Source organism: Oncorhynchus gorbuscha, linkage group LG15 (assembly GCF_021184085.1).
Source record: "Oncorhynchus gorbuscha isolate QuinsamMale2020 ecotype Even-year linkage group LG15, OgorEven_v1.0, whole genome shotgun sequence".
Classification (NCBI taxonomy): Eukaryota; Metazoa; Chordata; class Actinopteri; order Salmoniformes; family Salmonidae; genus Oncorhynchus; species Oncorhynchus gorbuscha.
In genome coordinates, this window is record NC_060187.1 from 4,706,676 (window position 1) to 4,725,622 (window position 18,947).

At 44.1% G+C, this 18,947-nt stretch overlaps 1 protein-coding gene across 1 annotated transcript in view; it reads right to left on the reverse strand.

Annotated features, from left to right (window-relative positions):
- Window positions 1-4,975: 4,975 nt before the first annotated feature.
- Window positions 4,976-18,947, reverse strand: part of espnla (espin like a) — a 43,470-nt gene continuing 29,498 nt past the window's right edge. The window contains 5 exon segments of the mRNA XM_046299820.1: window positions 4,976-5,707; window positions 8,491-9,609; window positions 9,697-9,996; window positions 10,258-10,422; window positions 11,025-11,253. Coding sequence (XP_046155776.1) covers window positions 5,219-5,707; window positions 8,491-9,609; window positions 9,697-9,996; window positions 10,258-10,422; window positions 11,025-11,253 — 2,302 coding nt within the window. The 3' untranslated portion in view covers window positions 4,976-5,218.

Below are 18,947 nucleotides of genomic sequence, written 5' to 3' on the forward strand. Positions count from 1 at the left end.
GCTGTAGAGTCAGAGCTAACAGCAGGAGAGTCAGAGCTAACAGCAGGAGGGTCAGAGCTAACAGCAGGAGAGTCAGAGCTAACAGCAGTAGAGTCAGTCAGATCTAACAGCAGGAGAGTCAGATCTAACAGCTGTAGAGTCAGAGCTAACAGCAGGAGAGTCAGAGCTAACAGCTGTAGAGCTGTAGACTGCTAACAACTGTAGAGTCAGAGCTAGCAGCAGTAGAGTCGGACCTAACAGCTGTAGAGTCAGTCAGAGCTAACAGCAGGAGAGTCAGAGCTAACAGCAGGAGAGTCAGAGCTAACAGCAGTAGAGTCAGAGCTAACAGCTGTAGAGTCAGTCAGAGCTAACAGCAGGAGAGTCAGAGCTAGCAGCAGTAGAGTCAGAGCTAACAGCTGTAGAGTCAGAGCTAACAGCAGGAGAGTCAGAGCTAACAGCAGGAGAGTCAGAGCTAGCAGCTGTGGAGTCAGTCAGAGCTAACAGCAGGAGAGTCAGAGCTAACAGCAGGAGAGTCAGAGCTAACAGCAGTAGAGTCAGTCAGATCTAACAGCAGGAGAGTCAGATCTAACAGCTGTAGAGTCAGAGCTAACAGCAGGAGAGTCAGAGCTAACAGCAGGAGAGTCAGAGCTAACAGCAGTTGAGTCAGAGCTAACAGCTGTAGAATCAAAGCTAGCAGCTGTAGAGTCAGAGCTAACAGCTGTAGAGTCAGAGCTAACAGCAATAGAGTCAGAGCTAGCAGCAGTAGAGTCAGAGCTAGCAGCAGTAGAGTCAGAGCTAACAGCTGTAGAGTCAGTCAGAGCTAACAGCTGTAGAGTCAGAGCTAGCAGCTGTGGAGTCAGAGCTAGCAGCAGTAGAGTCAGAGCTAACAGCAGTAGAGTCAGAGCTAGCAGCTGTAGAGTCAGTCAGAGCTAACAGCTGTAGAGTCAGAGCTGACAGCAGGAGATTCAGAGCTAACAGCAGTAGAGTCAGAGCTAGCAGCAGTAGAGTCAGAGCTAGCAGCTGTAGAGTCAGAGCTAACAGCAGTAGAGTCAGAGCTAGCAGCTGTAGAGTCAGAGCTAACAGCAGTAGAGTCAGAGCTAAAAGCTGTAGAGTCAGTCAGAGCTAAAAGCAGTAGAGTCAGAGCTAGCAGCTGTAGAGTCAGCGCTAACAGCAGTAGAGTCAGAGCTAACAGCAGTAGAGTCAGAGCTAACAGCTGTAGAGTCAAAGCTAGCAGCTGTAGAGTCAGAGCTAACAGCAGTAGAGTCAGAGCTAACAGCTGGAGAGTCAAAGCTAGCAGCTGTAGAGTCAGAGCTAACAGCTGTAGAGACAGAGCTAACAGCAGTAGAGTCAGAGCTAGCAGCAGTAGAGTCAGAGCTAACAGCTGTAGAGTCAGTCAGTGCTAACAGCTGTAGAGTCAGTCAGAGCTAAAAGCTGTAGAGTCAGAGCTAACAGCAGCATAGTCAGAGCTAGCAGCTGTAGAGTCAGAGCTAACAGCAGTAGAGTCTGAGCTAACAGCAGTAGAGTCAGAGCTAACAGCAGTAGAGTCAGAGCTAACAGCAGTAGAGTCAGAGCTAGCAGCAGTAGAGTCAGAGCCAACAGCTGTAGAGTCAGTCAGAGCTAACAGCTGTAGAGTCAGAGCTAGCAGCAGTAGAGTCAGAGCTAACAGCAGTAGAGTCAGAGCTAACAGCAGTAGAGTCAGAGCTAGCAGCAGTAGAGTCAGAGCTAGCAGCTGTAGAGTCAGAGCTAACAGCTGTAGAGTCAGTCAGAGCTAACAGCAGGAGAGTCAGAGCTAACAGCAGGAGTGTCAGAGCTAACAGCTGTAGTGTCAGTCAGAGCTAACAGCTGTATAGTCAGTCAGAACTAACAGCTGTCGAGTCAGTCAGAGCTAACAGCTGTAGATTCAGAGCTAACCGCTGTAGAGTCAGTCAGAGCTAACAGCTGTCGAGTCAGTCAGAGCTAACAGCTGTAGAGTCAGAGCTCACAGCTGTAGAGTCAGAGCTAACAGCTGTAGAGTCAGTCAGATCTAACAGCAGGAGAGTCAGAGCTAACAGCAGTAGAGTCAGTCAGATCTAACAGGAGGAGAGTCAGATCTAACAGCTATAGAGTCAGAGCTAACAGCAGGAGAGTCAGAGCTAACAGCTGTAGAGTCAGAGCTAACAGCAGGAGAGTCAGAGCTAACAGCTGTAGAGTCAGAGCTAACAGCAGGAGAGTCAGAGCTAACAGCAGGAGAGTCAGAGCTAACAGCAGGAGAGTCAGAGCTAACAGCAGTAGAGTCAGAGCTAACAGCTGTAGACTGCAGCTGTAGAGTCAGAGCTAACAGCTGTAGAGTAGGTCAGAGCTAACAGCAGGAGAGTCAGAGCTAACAGCAGGAGTGTCTGAGCTAACAGCTGTAGAGTCAGAGCTAACAGCAGGAGAGTCAGAGCTAACAGCTGTAGAGTCAGAGCTAACAGCAGGAGAGTCAGAGCTAACAGCAGGAGAGTCAGAGCTAACAGCAGTAGAGTCAGAGCTAACAGCAGTAGAGTCAGTCAGATCTAACAGGAGGAGAGTCAGATCTAACAGCTATAGAGTCAGAGCTAACAGCAGGAGAGTCAGAGCTAACAGCTGTAGAGTTAGAGCTAACAGCAGGAGAGTCAGAGCTAACAGCTGTAGAGTCAGAGCTAACAGCAGGAGAGTCAGAGCTAACAGCTGTAGAGTCAGAGCTAACAGCAGGAGAGTCAGAGCTAACAGAAGGAGAGTCAGAGCTAACAGCAGGAGAGTCAGAGCTAACAGCAGTAGAGTCAGAGCTAACAGCTGTAGACTGCAGCTGTAGAGTCAGAGCTAACAGCTGTAGAGTAGGTCAGAGCTAACAGCAGGAGAGTCAGAGCTAACAGCAGGAGTGTCGGAGCTAACAGCTGTAGAGTCAGAGCTAACAGCAAGAGAGTCAGAGCTAACAGCTGTAGAGTCAGAGCTAACAGCAGGAGAGTCAGAGCTAACAGCAGGAGAGTCAGAGCTAACAGCAGTAGAGTCAGAGCTAACAGCTGTAGAGTCAGAGCTAACAGCTGTGGAGTCAGTCAGAGCTAACAGCAGGAGAGTCAGAGCTAACAGCAGGAGAGTCAGTGCTGACAGCTGTAGAGTCGGAGCTAACAGCTGTAGAGTCAGTCAGAGCTAACAGCTGTAGAGTCAGTCAGAGCTAACAGCAGGAGAGTCAGAGCTAACAGCAGGAGAGTCAGCGCTGACAGCTGTAAAGTCGGAGCTAACAGCTGTAGAGTCAGAGCTAACAGCAGGAGAGTCAGAGCTAACAGCAGGAGAGTCAGCGCTAACAGCTGTAGAGTCAGAGCTAACAGCAGGAGAGTCAGAGCTAACAGCAGGAGAGTCAGAGCTGACAGCTGTAGAGTCAGAGCTGACAGCAGGAGAGTCAGTCAGATCTAACAGCAGGAGAGTCAGAATTAACAGCAGGAGAGTCAGTCAGATCTAACAGCAGGAGAGTCAGAGCTAACAGCTGTAGAGTCAGAGCTAACAGCAGGAGAGTCAGAGCTAGCAGCTGTGGAGTCAGAGCTAACAGCTGTAGAGTCAGAGCTAACAGCTGTAGAGTCAGAGCTAGCAGCTGTGGAGTCAGAGCTAACAGCAGCAGAGAGGAGATACAGTAATACCCTTGCCTTTTGGGGTAGAGATGTGAGAGGCTTACTACAAGCTTTATGTGAATTCAAAGATTCGGAGCGCTGCGTTTTCCTCACACAGGGACCTTGTAATACGGTCTGGCATTCGTCCTTTTTTTTTACTACGTGAAAATTGAGACGCGCCGTGTCATTCATTCCGCAGCCGTGGGGCCAATGTTTTCACTTGGTTCATGGATATGATCTATAGGCTATATAGGCTATTCATCAAAGTAACCTATTTTAAAGTAACCCATTGATAACCAAATATAATCTCAGTGACTGTTCAAAAGGTAAACCAAACAACAAGAATCCACCAAAAAGGAATGTTGTTTAGCAGTATTAACTAGTGATTACAGGCTATTGTGAAATGCTAGAACCTGCTGTAGCCAGCTGGCTAACCATGTGCTTTTTTTCTACATCAACAAAATGTGGTGTTCTATTATTAGCTGGGATGTGAATACACAGGCAGTATATTAAACTGGGATTATGTTTTAAGTTACACAGGCAAGTTTAACAATATTTCCCAGGACATATTTTTTGTTATTATAAATTGGATTATTTCACATGGAAAGCTGAAAAGGTTATGTTTTTAGCCAGGCTAAAGCCAGCTAGCAACTACTAGCAAGGGTAGGTGACTCTTCCTTGCTTTCACAAAATGAGAAGACAAAAAAACAAAAACAAATGTTTCCCGATATCATGTTACCAAAAGGTGTTTTCTGCGCCAAAAATCCCACTCCACACGCACATAGATCTAAGGAGTAAATTTATAATTATTATTTTATACATTTGACCTTTTATTTAATGAGGCAAGCTGAAGCTTGTAGTAAACTTTATGCTTAAAAAAAATATTTTTGGCAATGATGTCCTTTATCTATTTCCCCAGAGTCAGATGAACTTGTGGATACCATTTTTATGTCTCTGCATGCAGTTTGAAGAAAGTTGCTAACCTAGCGTTAGCGCAGTTGCTAACTACTGTTAGCGCAATGACTGGAAGACTATGGTAGCAGATACCACAGTTCTCCAGTCATTGCGCTAACACTAGTTAGCATTGTCTTGCGGAACTACCTCTTAACTTTCTTCATACTGAACACGGAGACATAAAAATAGTGTCCGGGAAGTTAGTCTGACTTTGGTGGAGTTACACATCATTGCCAGAATCTCAAAGTTTTCCTTTTACACTATGTAACATCATGGTACAAAGTGACATCATGCTAATAGTATCGATGCCGATACGTGTCAGTGTGATGAGTGACGAAGGAAAAACCCATGTTATCAATAGGTGTACAGACTGGCTCTTCTCAGAGGAAATCACGTGACACTAGTCCTTTATGCTTCTTTATTGTTATAGTACATCTGACGACCTGTTTCTAAGGTTGGAAAGTTTACTGTAGGCTTACTTTTCTCTTTAAATAATAAGAGCTGTTACAACTATTCACAAAGAACACAAAGGTATTCACACTCAAAATAAAATGCCCTTACAGTACACCCATCCCTTTACTATAACTTGATATCAGCAGACTACATAACTATAACTTGACTTCGGAAGACTACCAATTATTTAAAAAATATATATTTTAAAAAAGAAGGTCAAGTGAAAACAATTACTACTCAAAATAAAAAATCTCTGCCTCCTTGTCTTTCCAGAAAGTGAAACTCCTGTCTATGTATTTGCAAATCTCATCATTGCTGAAACTGGAAATGTCTGTTCCTTGTTTAATCAGAGCCCCTTCATCTGGTGTCGGCGTTTGGAGGATGACTATGGGCACAGGCCTGACCTCTGGTGGAAACTGTTGTTTCTCTACCTCTGGCAGTTCACACCGAGTCGTTGACGCGTTCCCAAAGAACTTGGCCTTAATGTCCTCGAAGCCGTCCTTCCACTCACGGTTCCCGGCCTCGATGTCCATCATGACGGCCTTGTGGAACTCCCGGATGCTATGCCAGGTGAAATGACCAACGTGGTCAAACACCTCAAAGCACAGCAGGTGTCTCATCTTCCTCTCGTCCGCGGGGAGTTCCAGTTCCAGGATGTGGAAGTACCCCAGCATAAAGAGGTCAAGGGTCAGACTGTCATAGTCCACCATCGCCCCATCCACCTTGTGGAGGAATTAGAATCAGATTCAGAATCACAATCAGTGTGTGTGTAGAAAGTGTCTCTGTGTGTGTATAAAGTGTGTGTGTGTGTGTGTGTGTGTGTGTGTGTGTGTGTGTGTGTGTGTGTGTGTGTGTGTGTGTGTGTGTGTGTGTGTGTGTGTGTGTGTGTGTGTGTGTGTGTGTGTGTGTGTGTGTGTGTGTGTGTGTGTGTGTGTGTGTGTGTATAAAGTGTCTGTGTGTGTGTGTATAAAGTGTCTGTGTGTGTGTGTGTGTGTGTATAAAGTGTCTCTGTGTGTGTGTGTGTGTGTGTGTGTGTGTGTGTGTGTGTGTGTGTGTGTGTGTGTGTGTGTGTGTGTGTGTGTGTGTGTGTGTGTGTGTGTGTGTGTGTGTGTGTGTGTGTGTGTGTGTGTGTGTGTGTGTGTGTGTGTGTGTGTGTGTGTGTGTGTGTGTGTGTGTGTGTGTGTGTGTCTGTGTGTGTGTGTATAAAGTGTCTGTGTGTGTGTATAAAGTGTCTGTGTGTGTGTGTGTGTGTGTGTGTGTGTGTGTGTGTGTGTGTGTGTGTGTGTGTGTGTGTGTGTGTGTGTGTGTGTGTGTGTGTGTGTGTGTGTGTGTGTGTGTGTGTGTGTGTGTGTGTGTGTGTGTGTGTGTGTGTGTGTGTGTGTGTGTATAAAGTGTCTGTGTGTGTGTGTATAAAGTGTCTGTGTGTGTGTGTGTATAAAGTGTCTCTGTGTGTGTATAAAGTGTATGTGTGTGTGTGTATAAAGTGTCTCTGTGTGTGTATAAAGTGTCTCTGTGTGTGTATAAAGTGTCTCTGTGTGTGTGTAGAAAGTGTCTCTGTGTGTGTATAAAGTGTCTGTGTGTGTGTGTATAAAGTGTCTGTCTGTGTGTATAAAGTGTCTGTGTGTGTGTGTGTATAAAGTGTCTGTGTGTGTGTGTATAAAGTGTCTGTGTGTGTGTATAAAGTGTCTGTGTGTGTGTGTGTGTGTGTGTGTGTATAAAGTGTCTGTGTGTGTGTGTGTATAAAGTGTCTGTGTGTGTATAAAGTGTCTGTGTGTGTGTATAAAGTGTCTGTGTGTGTGTGTATAAAGTGTCTGTGTGTGTGTATAAAGTGTTTGTGTGTGTGTATAAAGTGTCTGTGTGTGTGTGTATAAAGTGTCTGTCTGTGTGTATAAAGTGTCTGTGTGTGTGTGTATAAAGTGTCTGTGTGTGTGTGTATAAAGTGTCTGTGTGTGTGTGTATAAAGTGTCTGTGTGTGTGTGTATAAAGTGTCTGTGTGTGTGTATAAAGTGTCTGTGTGTGTGTGTATAAAGTGTCTGTCTGTGTGTATAAAGTGTCTGTGTGTGTGTGTATAAAGTGTCTGTCTGTGTGTATAAAGTGTCTGTGTGTGTGTATAAAGTGTCTGTGTGTGTGTGTATAAAGTGTCTGTGTGTGTGTGTATAAAGTGTCTGTGTGTGTGTGTATAAAGTGTCTGTGTGTGTGTATAAAGTGTCTGTGTGTGTGTGTATAAAGTGTCTGTGTGTGTGTGTATAAAGTGTCTGTGTGTGTGTGTGTAAAGTGTCTGTGTGTGTGTATAAAGTGTCTGTGTGTGTGTGTGTATAAAGTCTCTGTGTGTGTGGGTGTATAAAGTGTCTGTGTGTGTGTGTGTGTGTGTATAAAGTGTCTGTGTGTGTGTGTGTATAAAGTGTCTGTGTGTGTGTGTGTGTGTATAAAGTGTCTGTGTGTGTGTGTATAAAGTGTCTGTGTGTGTGTATAAAGTGTCTGTGTGTGTGTGTGTATAAAGTGTCTGTGTGTGTGTATAAAGTGTCTGTGTGTGTGTGTATAAAGTGTCTGTGTGTGTGTGTGTATAATGTGTCTGTGTGTGTGTGTGTATAAAGTGTCTCTGTGTGTGTATAAAGTGTCTGTGTGTGTGTATAAAGTGTCTGTGTGTGTGTATAAAGTGTCTGTGTGTGTGTGTGTGTGTGTGTGTATAAAGTGTCTTTGTGTGTGTGTATAAAGTGCCTGTGTGTGTGTGTGTATAAAGTGTCTCTGTGTGTGTATAAGGTGTCTGTGTGTGTGTATAAAGTGTCTGTGTGTGTGTGTATAAAGTGTGTGTGTGTGTGTGTGTGTGTGTGTGTGTGTGTGTGTGTGTGTGTGTGTGTGTGTGTGTGTGTGTGTGTGTGTGTGTGTGTGTGTGTGTGTGTGTGTGTGTGTGTGTGTGTGTGTGTGTGTGTGTGTGTGTGTGTGTGTGTGTGTGTGTGTGTGTGTGTGTGTGTGTGTGTGTGTGTGTGTGTATAAAGTGTCTGTGTGTGTGTGTATAAAGTGCCTGTGTGTGTGTGTATAAAGTGTCTGTGTGTGTGTGTATAAAGTGTCTGTGTGTGTGTGTGTGTGTATAAAGTGCCTGTGTGTGTGTGTATAAAGTGTCTGTGTGTGTGTGTATAAAGTGTCTGTCTGTGTGTGTGTGTATAAAGTGTCTGTGTGTGTGTGTATAAAGTGTCTGTGTGTGTGTATAAAGTGTCTGTGTGTGTGTGTATAAAGTGTCTGTGTGTGTGTGTGTGTATAAAGTGTCTGTGTGTGTGTGTATAAAGTGTCTGTGTGTGTGTGTATAAAGTGTCTGTGTGTGTGTATAAAGTGTCTGTGTGTGTGTGTATAAAGTGTCTGTGTGTGTGTGTGTGTATAAAGTGTCTGTGTGTGTGTGTATAAAGTGTCTGTGTGTGTGTGTATAAAGTGTCTGTGTGTGTGTGTATAAAGTGTCTGTGTGTGTGTGTGTATAAAGTGTGTGTGTGTGTGTGTGTATAAAGTGTCTCACCTTGGGGAGGAACTGTTCAGGGGAATATGGTGCCTGCTGCCGGTGGAGACGGCGGATCTGGCGAGACGGAACGCTGGAGATCATGCTCCTCCAATCACCAATCATCTTGTTGATGACACTCCTCTGTTTGAAGAAATGTCCCAGAGGCATCTGGGATCCCTTCTGTGGTCCCGTGCCATCTGTCCCACCAGGTTTACCACCAACCTCCTCCACACTGGCTCTCCTCTCGGCCTCTCTGGTCTTCAGGGTCACCGTGTAGGCGGACTTCTTCCAGTGGCCCAGGAACAGCACCACGATACGTTCCTTCCGTAGACTGGTGGTGGTTTCCCTAACGTCGCACATGTCGTCATCGCAGGCTATTCCGGAGTCACTGTTCCGGTCAGCTGCGGGGACTGGGTTCATCTCTTTGGGCTGTTCCTGTGTTCCTCTGACCTCTGACCCCAGGCCTTCCTCCTGTGTGGCTGACATCGTCTGGACCTCTTCTTCTTCTGTTCCTGTGTTCCTCTGACCTCTGACCCCAGACCTTCCTCCTGTGTGGCTGACATCGTGTGGACCTCTTCTTCTTCTGTTCCTGTGTTCCTCTGACCTCTGACCCCAGACCTTCCTCCTGTGTAGCTGACATCGTGTGGACCTCTTCTTCTTCTGTTCCTGGTTTCTGACCTCTCTTCCTCCTTGTGGCTGACTGACCTCTTCTTCTTCTGTTCCTGTTCCTCTGACCCCAGACCTTCCTCCTGTGTGGCTGACATCGTGTTGACCTCTTCTTCTTCTGTTCCCTCTGACCTCTGACCCCAGGCCTTCCTCCTGTGTGGCTGACATCGTGTGGACCTCTTCTTCTTTGTCTTGTTCATGACCTTCAAAGTTGGACTTCAGATTCCGGACGGACACCCCAAACTGTTGGATCTCGGACTCTATCTTCTCCCTGCGCCCTCGGGTAGAGGTGGGTCTGTCTGGGCTCTGGGAGAACACAGTGGATAGCTCTGTGTTGGGCATCTTAGAGTACGGCCCGTCTGCCAGGTTGGCCATCAGCAGGGACATGCTCTTTACGATGCCTGAGATGCGGTTGCACCACACGGGCAGAGGGACCTTAATTAAGGGATTACAATGGAAATAAGTAATTGACTTCATTGTATGATTCTAGAAACATTGTTCATGTTTGTAAAATAGAATTACATGTATAATTTAATAGGATCTCTGTGGTATATACACTGATGAATATGTTGTTGTCAAATAAACTCAAACCTGAGACTCCTGGTTGGGGTTTCTGAACTGAGTGCTGGCTGTGATGTTGACGATGGGAGCTGGCAGGATGGTCCTGAGCTCCTCAGCCAGGCGAGCTAGCTCTGTCTCATAGCCTTCACAGTTTTTCTGGTTGGACACGTTCTGAATCTGCTTCTCCAGGTAAATCAGGTCGTACTCGGTCAGCAGCTCTCCAAACGGGCCCAGGATAGCGTTGTGGGCCTGTGAGTACCTCCAGTTCACCGCTTTGGAAGTGCTGTTCCCATTCTCCTACAAAGGTTGAGGAGTTTTTTAAATATACAGTACATGTCATATCACTGACATACACACGATGAGGGATGAGTTTGTTTTTTGGAACACAACACAAGAAATTAGTAGATTTAATCTGGGTCTGAGAATCTATCTCTTTATGTCCTGATTGGTGTAATGACTACGAATAACATGCCAGCTCTATTGATGTGACCATACAGCATCATGAGATATCCAATCAGGGCTGTGACCGTATTGGAATATGAAATCAGAGTGCCTCACCTTCCTCCTCTGGTCCTCCTCGTCCAATAGCCTGGCCTGTAGCTGACGCACCATGACCTGTCTCTTCCACTCAGCGATTGGCCGACCCCGCTCGTCATGGGTGGGAACCAGATAGTCAATATCTGATAGGTTGGCCTCTTCCGTGGGCAGAACTACCATCCTGTTCTGTTGGTGAACAAAACAATATCAACACCAATTTACCATCAGTATAACAGCTTGTTATATTAGTCCAATATGGAGACTGAGCTGGACGAGATGGGTCTCTCGTGGGACAGGGCAGAAACTGGCCAAAGACAGACTCCAGTGGACAAGATGGGTCTCTGGTGGGACAGGGCAGAAACTGGCCAAAGACAGACTCCAGTGGCAGAAGATGGGTCTCTCGTGGGACAGGGCAGAAACTGGCCAAAGACAGACTCCAGTGGCAGAAGATGGGTCTCTCGTGGGACAGGGCAGAAACTGGCCAAAGACAGACTCCAGTGGACAAGATGGGTCTCTCGTGGGACAGGGCAGAAACTGGCCAAAGACAGACTCCAGTGGCAGAAGATGGGTCTCTCGTGGGACAGGGCAGAAACTGGCCAAAGACAGACTCCAGTGGCAGAAGATGGGTCTCTCGTGGGACAGGGCAGAAACTGGCCAAAGACAGACTCCAGTGGCAGAAGATTTGTTGCCTTATGTCACACACCAGACAAAGAGGACTAAGTAAGTAAGTATCAGCCCAAGTAGAGAAAATATATATATTTTTTAAAGAGAAGTGATGTGATGCTTACTGCTTGTGCTACAGCTACTGTGGATATTTCTGTCTGTTTCAGAGATGTGATGGATTTCATGTTGTCGAGGAACTTTTTGTCACCGAGCAGGTTTTTGCCAGCCAGGAGATTCTTGTCAGAAGCCTTCGCCAGATCAACAGTTTTTACCTCAGCCTTTACCAGTATCTTACCCTGTTTAAGACAAAGAAAGTTAACATTCATTCCGTTATGACAGCTTGGCGGTACAAGTCTAAGAACATAAATTGAAACAACAGAAGAGGAAATCTGAAGTCAGTGTTTACTGCGTGCGCTGCGTCAGCTGAAGACTTCATATCAGTGAGGGGCTTTTTGACACCAAGTGTAACGTTATTGGTCAGATCAACTGTAATCACTTCTTCGGAAGGTTTGTTCTGACTGATTCCGTCTGCCGAAAATGTATGTCTCACCACCATTTTACTCTGTTGAAGACAGAGGCAATACCGCACATCAGTTAAAAAAAACTTGGTCAAATAGATTAGTCCAAGAAAAGAAACAAGATATCAGAGAGTGAAGAGTTAATTAATTACAGCATTCGTTGAAGCTTCTGGAGACTTGATTTCACAGAGGAGTTTTTTGCCACCGATCCCAAGGACATTTTGGGTCGGATCAACAAAAGACTGTTCAGAAGGTTTGACCTCTTCTGTGGAAAATGACACCATCTTACTCTGTTGAAGACAAAGCTATATCATTCATCATTCACATACGGTGTCCATATTAGGACAACTGCAGACACAGCAGGACTTGTTTCATGATCAGGATGTCCTTAATACGAACACAATAATAACAACAGATTAATAATTAATTATAATTATAAGGAGTATTAATACAAAAAAACACAAATATCTGAGGAAGAGCAAAGAGGAAATCCAATGCAATGGCTTTCATCAGCATCATGTTTCTGTCTCAGTTCAAGAACAACAAAACAAAAGCGTTCGGTTCAAAATCTGTACAAAAAAAATATACAGTGCCTTGCGAAAGTATTCAGCCCCCTTGAACTTTGCGACCATTTGCCACATTTCAGGCTTCAAACATAAAGATATAAAACTGTATTTTTTGTGAAGAATCAACAACAAGTGGGACACAATCATGAAGTGGAATGACATTTATTGGATATTTCAAACTTTTTTAACAAATCAAAAACTGAAAAAATTGGGCGTGCAAAATTATTCAGCCCCTTTACTTTCAGTGCAGCAAACTCTCTCCAGAAGTTCAGTGAGGATCTCTGAATGATCGAATGTTGACCTAAATGACTAATGATGATAAATACAATCCACCGAAAGTGTATAAATGCACCTGCACCGTGATAGTCTCAGAGGTCCGTTAAAAGCAAAGAGAGCATCATGAGTAACAAGGAACACACCAGGCAGGTCCGAGATACTGTTGTGAAGAAGTTTAAAGCCGGATTTGGATACAAAAAGATTTCCCAAGCTTTAAACATCCCAAGGAGCACTGTGCAAGCGATAATATTGAAATGGAAGGAGTATCAGACCACTGCAAATCTACCAAGACCTGGCCGTCCCTCTAAACTTTCAGCTCATACAAGGAGAAGACTGATCAGAGATGCAGCCAAGAGGCCCATGATCACTCTGGATGAACTGCAGAGATCTACAGCTGAGGTGGGACACTGTCCATAGGACAACAATCAGTCGTATATTGCACAAATCTGGCCTTTATGGAAGAGTGGCAAGAAGAAAGCCATTTCTTAAAGCTATCCATAAAAAGTGTCGTATAAAGTTTGCCACAAGCCACCTGGGAGACACACCAAACATGTGGAAGAAGGTGCTCTGGTCAGATGAAACCAAAATTGAACTTTTTGGCAACAATGCAAAACATTATGTTTGGTGTAAAAGCAACACAGCTCATCACCCTGAACACACCATCCCCACTGTCAAACATGGTGGTGGCAGCATCATTGTTTGGGCCTGCTTTTCTTCAGCAGGGACAGGGAAGATGGTTAAAATTGATGGGAAGATGGATGGAGCCATATACAGGACCATTCTGGAAGAGTCTGCAAAAGACCTGAGACTGGGACGGAGATTTGTCTTCCAACAAGACAATGATCCAAAACATAAAGCAAAATCTACAATGGAATGGTTCAAAAATAAACATATCCAGGTGTTAGAATGGCCAAGTCAAAGTCAAAGGCCAATTTTTCAGTTTTTGATTTGTTACAAAAGTTTGAAATATCCAATAAATGTCGTTCCACTTCATGATTGTGTCCCACTTGTTGTTGATTCTTCACAAAAAAATACAGTTTTATATCTTTATGTTTGAAGCCTGAAATGTGGCAAAAGGTCGCAAAGTTCAAGGGGGCCGAATACTTTTGCAAGGCACTGTATATATCTGAGAAAGAACTAACTACTGCAGTTGGTGAGGATTTCAATTCACAAAGGAGCTTCTTTCCACCCAGCTGAACTTTGGTGAGATCAACAGTCATCTCTTCCACTACTATCTTATTCTGTAGAAGACAAAGAAGACCAACTATTTATAAGTATAACAGCCTGGTATATCATCCTAAAAAACAGGAAGAGACACATAAAGGGGTTGGTAAAGTGATGCTTACTGCTCGTGTTGATACTAGCTCTGATGGTTTCATTTCTGTCAGGAGCCCTTTGACGCCGTTGATTGTACCAGCCAGGAGGTTTTTGTCTGAAACCTTGGTCAGATGGACAGTGTTCACCTCCTCACTGCTTTGAGTTAAAGTTTTCACAACTGAAATAAAACAGTGACAGATGTGTTTGTTAACGAGAGCAGTGTCCTACTCGTGTTAACACATGGCAACAGACACAAAACATCATTTCCCAAACGTCATGGATTGACCAATGATTGAACTGAACCAATGGTGAAATCAATTCCCAAACCAACTATTACGTGTAGTGACTTGCTAAGTTAAAACAATTTTTAAATTAATAAACGAAGTAGAAATAGAGCGCAATACTGGTATGACACTAAACTGGTCGGGACGATGCCTGTATTGTGATAGTCGTTAGTATTCCTTCTGTAGGAAAACAACCCTAATGTCGGAAACAAACATATTATGTTGTCATCCAGAATCACATGTATTTATTTCCCGACCTATAGAACACAATACATTTTTTTTGTTTTCAAAGGACCAAAGTATTTGGTCTGCTTTGTGTTTTCATTTTTTTGCCATGTCAAAAATATTGGGATACTGGTATCATAACTAACTGGTGTTAACCCTCACCTGTTGATGCCACTATAACATGTTGTACACTGGAGATGGCAGATGGTTGTGGTTGAGAGGATGATGAGGTGGGTTCAGGCAGAAGAGCAGGGTATTGAGCCTGAGGGTACTCCTCTGTCTCTGGTTGCTGGGCAGGAAAACAAAGAGATGGTGAATCTTTGGGATATAGGATATGCCTACATGGGATATACAACATTTCCCCATCAGCCTTGGAATTTGAATTGGCAACCCACTGGGTACTGGCCCACCTCTCAAACCTTGAGGCTATGTGATATATAGAGACAAATAATCAATGACGGTAGCTAGGTTAGACGGTATGTTAGTAGATAGGTTAGAAGCTAGGTTAAAAGCTAGGTTAGAAGCTAGGTTAGAAATTAGTTCGGAAGCTAGGTTAGTAGCAAGGTCAGAAGTTAGGTCAGAAGCTAGGTTAGCAGCTAGGTTAGAAGCTAGGTTAGTAGCAAGCTTAGAAGCTAGGTTAGTAGCTCGGTTAGAAGCTAGGTTAGTAGATAGGTTAGAAGCTATGTTAGAAGCTAGGTTAGTAGCTAGGTTAGTTGCTAGGTTATAAGATAGGTTAGTAGCTAGGTTAGTCTTCAGACGAGCTTGGAAAGACAGTACCGTGCAGTATCGAAGAGCCCTCACTGCTGCTCGATCACCCTACTTTTCCAACTTAATTGAGGAAAATAAGAACAATCCAAAATGTATTTTTGATACTGTCACAAAGCTACTAAAAAGCAGCATTCCCCGAGAGAGGATGGCTTTCACTTCAGCAGTAATAAATTCATGAACTTCTTTGAGGAAAAGATCATGATTATTAGAAAGCAAATTACGGACTCCTCTTTAAATCTGAGTATTCTCCAAAGCTCAGTTGTCCTGAGTCTGCACAACTCTGCCAGGACCGAGGATCAAGAGAGACACTCAAGTGTTTTAGTACTATATCTCGTGACACAATGATGAAAATAATCATGGCCTCTAAACCTTCAAGCTGCATACTGGACCCTATTCCAACTAAACTACTGAAAGAGCTGCTTCCTGTGCTTGGCCCTCCTATGTTGAACATAATAAACGTCTCTCTATCCACCGGATGTGTACCAAACTCACTAAAAGTGGCAGTAATAAAGCCTCTCTTGAAAAAGCCAAACCTTGACCCTGAAAATAGAAAAAATCTATCGGCCTATATCGAATCTCCCATTCCTCTCAAAAATGTTAGAAAAAGATGTTGCGCAAGCGACTCACTGCCTTCCTGAAGACAAACAATGTATACGAAATGCTTCAGTCTGGTTTTAGACACCATCATAGCACGGAGACTGCACTTGTGAAGGTGGTAAATTACCTTTTAATGGCGTCAGACCGAGGCTCTGCATCTGTCCTCGTGCTCCTAGACCTAAGTGTTGCTTTTGATACCATCGATCACCACATTCTTTTGGAGAGATTGGAAACCCAAATTGGTCTACACGGAGAAGTTCTGGCCTGGTTTAGATCTTATCTGTCGGAAAGATATGTTTGTCTCTGTGGATGGTTTGTCCTATGACAAATCAACTGTACATTTCGGTGTTCCTCAAGGTTCCGATTTAGGACCACTATTCTTTTCACTATATATTTTACATCTTGGTGATGTCATTCGGAAACATAATGTTAACATTCACTGCTATGCGGATGACACACAGCTGTACATTTCAATGAAACATGGTGAAGCCCCAAAATTGCCCTCGCTGGAAGCCTGTGTTTCAGACATAAGGAAGTGGATGGCTGCAAACGTTCTACTTTTAAAGTGGGAGAAAACAGAGATGCTTGTTCTAGATCCCAAGAAACAGAGATTTTCAATTCATCTTGATGGTTGTACAGTCCTCTCAAATAAAACTGTGAAGGACCTCGGCGTTACTCTGGACCCCAATCTCTCTTTTGACAAACAAATTAAAGGACAGCTTTTTTCCATCTACTTAACATTATAAAAATCATACATTTCTGTCCAAAAGTGATGCAGAAAAATAAATCCATGCTTTTGTCACTTCTAGGTTAGACTACTGCAATGCTCTACTTTCCGGCTACCCGGATAAAGCACTAAATAAACTTCAGTTAGTGCTAAATTCGGCTGTTAGAATCCTGACTAGAACCCCAAAATTGGATCATATTACTTCAGTGCTAGCCTCCCTACACTGGTTTCCTGTTAAGGCAAGGGCTTTACTGCTAACCTACAAAGCATTACATGGGCTTGCTCCTACCTATCTTTCCGATTTGGTCCTGCCGTACATACCTACATGTATGCTACGGTCACAAGACGCAGGCCTCCTAATTGTCCCTAGAATTTCTAAGAAAACAGCTGGAGGCAGGGCTTTCTCCTATAGAGCTCCATTTATATGGAGTCTGCCTACTGTCATGTTTTGTCATTTATTATCATGTCTTGTCTCTGTGCTTCCCTTCTATTCGTTTCCCTCTGCTGGTCTTATTAGGTTCTTTCCCTCTTTCTATCCCTCTCTCTCCCCCTCCCTCTCTCCCTCTCTCGCTCTCTCTCTCTATCGTTCCGTTCCTGCTCCCAGCTGTTCCTCATTCTCCTAACTACCTCATTTACTCTTTTCACACCTGTCCCCTATTTTGCCCTCTGATTAGAGTCCCTATTTCTCCCTCTGTTTTCCGCTTCTGTCCTTGTCGGATCCTTGTATGATGTTCGCTGTTCTGTGTCCTTGTTCCGCCCTGTCGTGTTTTGCCTTCTTCAGATGCTGCGTGTGAGCAGGTGTCATTGTCAGCTACGGCCGATGCCTTCCCGAGGCGACCTGCAGTCTGTGGTCGCGTCTCCAGTCATTCCTCTCTACTGACGAGTGGATTTCAGTTTTCCTGTGTTTGCTTTCACCTAGATAATATCCAGGATTATCGCTTTTGTCTATACTGGAATAAAGACTCTGTTTTAGTTAAGTCGCTTTTGGGTCCTCATTCACCTGCATAACACCTACCCATGTGAGAGACGCAAACTCGGTCTCAACCTTTAAGTCTTTACTGAAGACTCATCTCTTCAGTGGGTCAGATGATTGAGTGTAGTCTGGCTCAGGAGTGTAAAGGTGAATGGAAAGGCACTGGAGCAAAGAACCACCCTTGCTGTCTCTGCCTGGCCGGTTCCCCTCTCTCCACTGGGATTCTCTGCCTCTAACCCTATTACAGGGGCTGAGTCACTGGCTTTACTGGTGCTCTTCCATGCCGTCCCTAGAAGGGGTGCGTTACTTCCGTGGGTTGAGTCACTAACGTGGTCTTCCTGTCTGGGTTGGTGCCCCCCCTTGGGTTGTGCCGTGGCGGAGATCTTTGTGGGCTATACTCTGCCTTGTCTTAGAGTGGTAGGTTGGTGGTTGAAGATATCCCTCTAGTGGTGTGGGGGCTGTGCTTTGGCACAGTGGGTGGGGTTATATCCTTCCTGTTTGGCCCTGTCCGGGGTTATCATCGGATGGGGCAACAGTGTCTCCTGACCCCTCCTGTCTCAGCCTCCAGTATTTATGCTGCAGTAGTTTATGTGTCGGGGAGCTAGGGTTAGTCTGTTGTATCTGGAGTATTTCTCCTGTCTTATCCGGTGTCCTGTGTGAATTTAAGTTTCTCTCTCTCTCTCTTATGCTGAGTTTCTGTTCAGCACTTTGAGATATCAGCTGATGTATGAAGGGCTATTTAAATCAATTTGATTTGGTTAGTAGGTAGGTTATAAGATAAGTTAGTAGCTAGGTTTCGAAGCTAGGTTAGAAACTAGGTTAGAAGCTATGTTAGAAGCTAGGTTAGTAGCTAGGTTAGAAGCTAGGTTAGTAGCTAGGTTAGAAGCTAGGTTAGAAGCTAGATTAGTAGCCATGTTAGAAGCTAGGTTAGTAGCTAGGTTAGAAGAGCTAGGTTTGTAGGTATGTTAGAAGCTAGGTTAGTAGATATGTTAGTAGCTAGGTTAGTAGATACGTTAGAAGCTAGGTTAGTAGATAGGTTAGAAGCTAGGTTAGAAGCTAGGTTAGTAGGTCGGTTAGAAGCTAGGTTAGAAGCTAGGTTAGTAGGTAGGTTAGAAGCTAGGTTAGAATAGCTAGGTTTGTAGGTATGTTAGAAGCTAGGTTAGTAGATATGTTAGTAGCTAGGTTAGTAGATATGTTAGTAGCTAGGTTAGTAGATATGTTAGTAGCTAGGTTAGTAGATATGTTCGAAGCTAGGTTAGTAGATATGTTAGTAGCTAGGTTAGTAGATAGGTTAGAAGCTAGGTTAGAAGCTAGGTTAGTAGCTAGGTTAGTAGCTAGGTTAGAAGATAGGTTAGTAGCTAGATTAGTAGCTAGGTTAGATGCTAGATTAGTAGCTAGGTTAGTAGCTACGCTAATAGATACGTTAGAAGCTAGTTTGGTAGCTATGTTAGAAGCTAGTTTAGTAGCTACGTTAGTAGATACCTTAAGGGCTAGTTTGGTAGCTATGTTAGAAGCTAGTTTGTTAGCTATGTTAGAAGCTAGTTTAGTAGCTACGTTAGTAGATATGTAAGAAGCTAGTTTAGTAGCTATGTTAGAAGCTAGTTTAGTAGCTATGTTAGAAGCTAGTTTGGTAGCTACGTTAGAAGCTAGTTTAGTAGCTATGTTAGAAGCTAGGTTTCCATCAAATTTGCATAATATAATATGCACATTTTCCCACCACAGCTGTGTTTCCATCAAACAGATTTTTTGCTGATAAAAGTCTGTGTGATGACGTAGTGCACATAAAGATAATGTTTG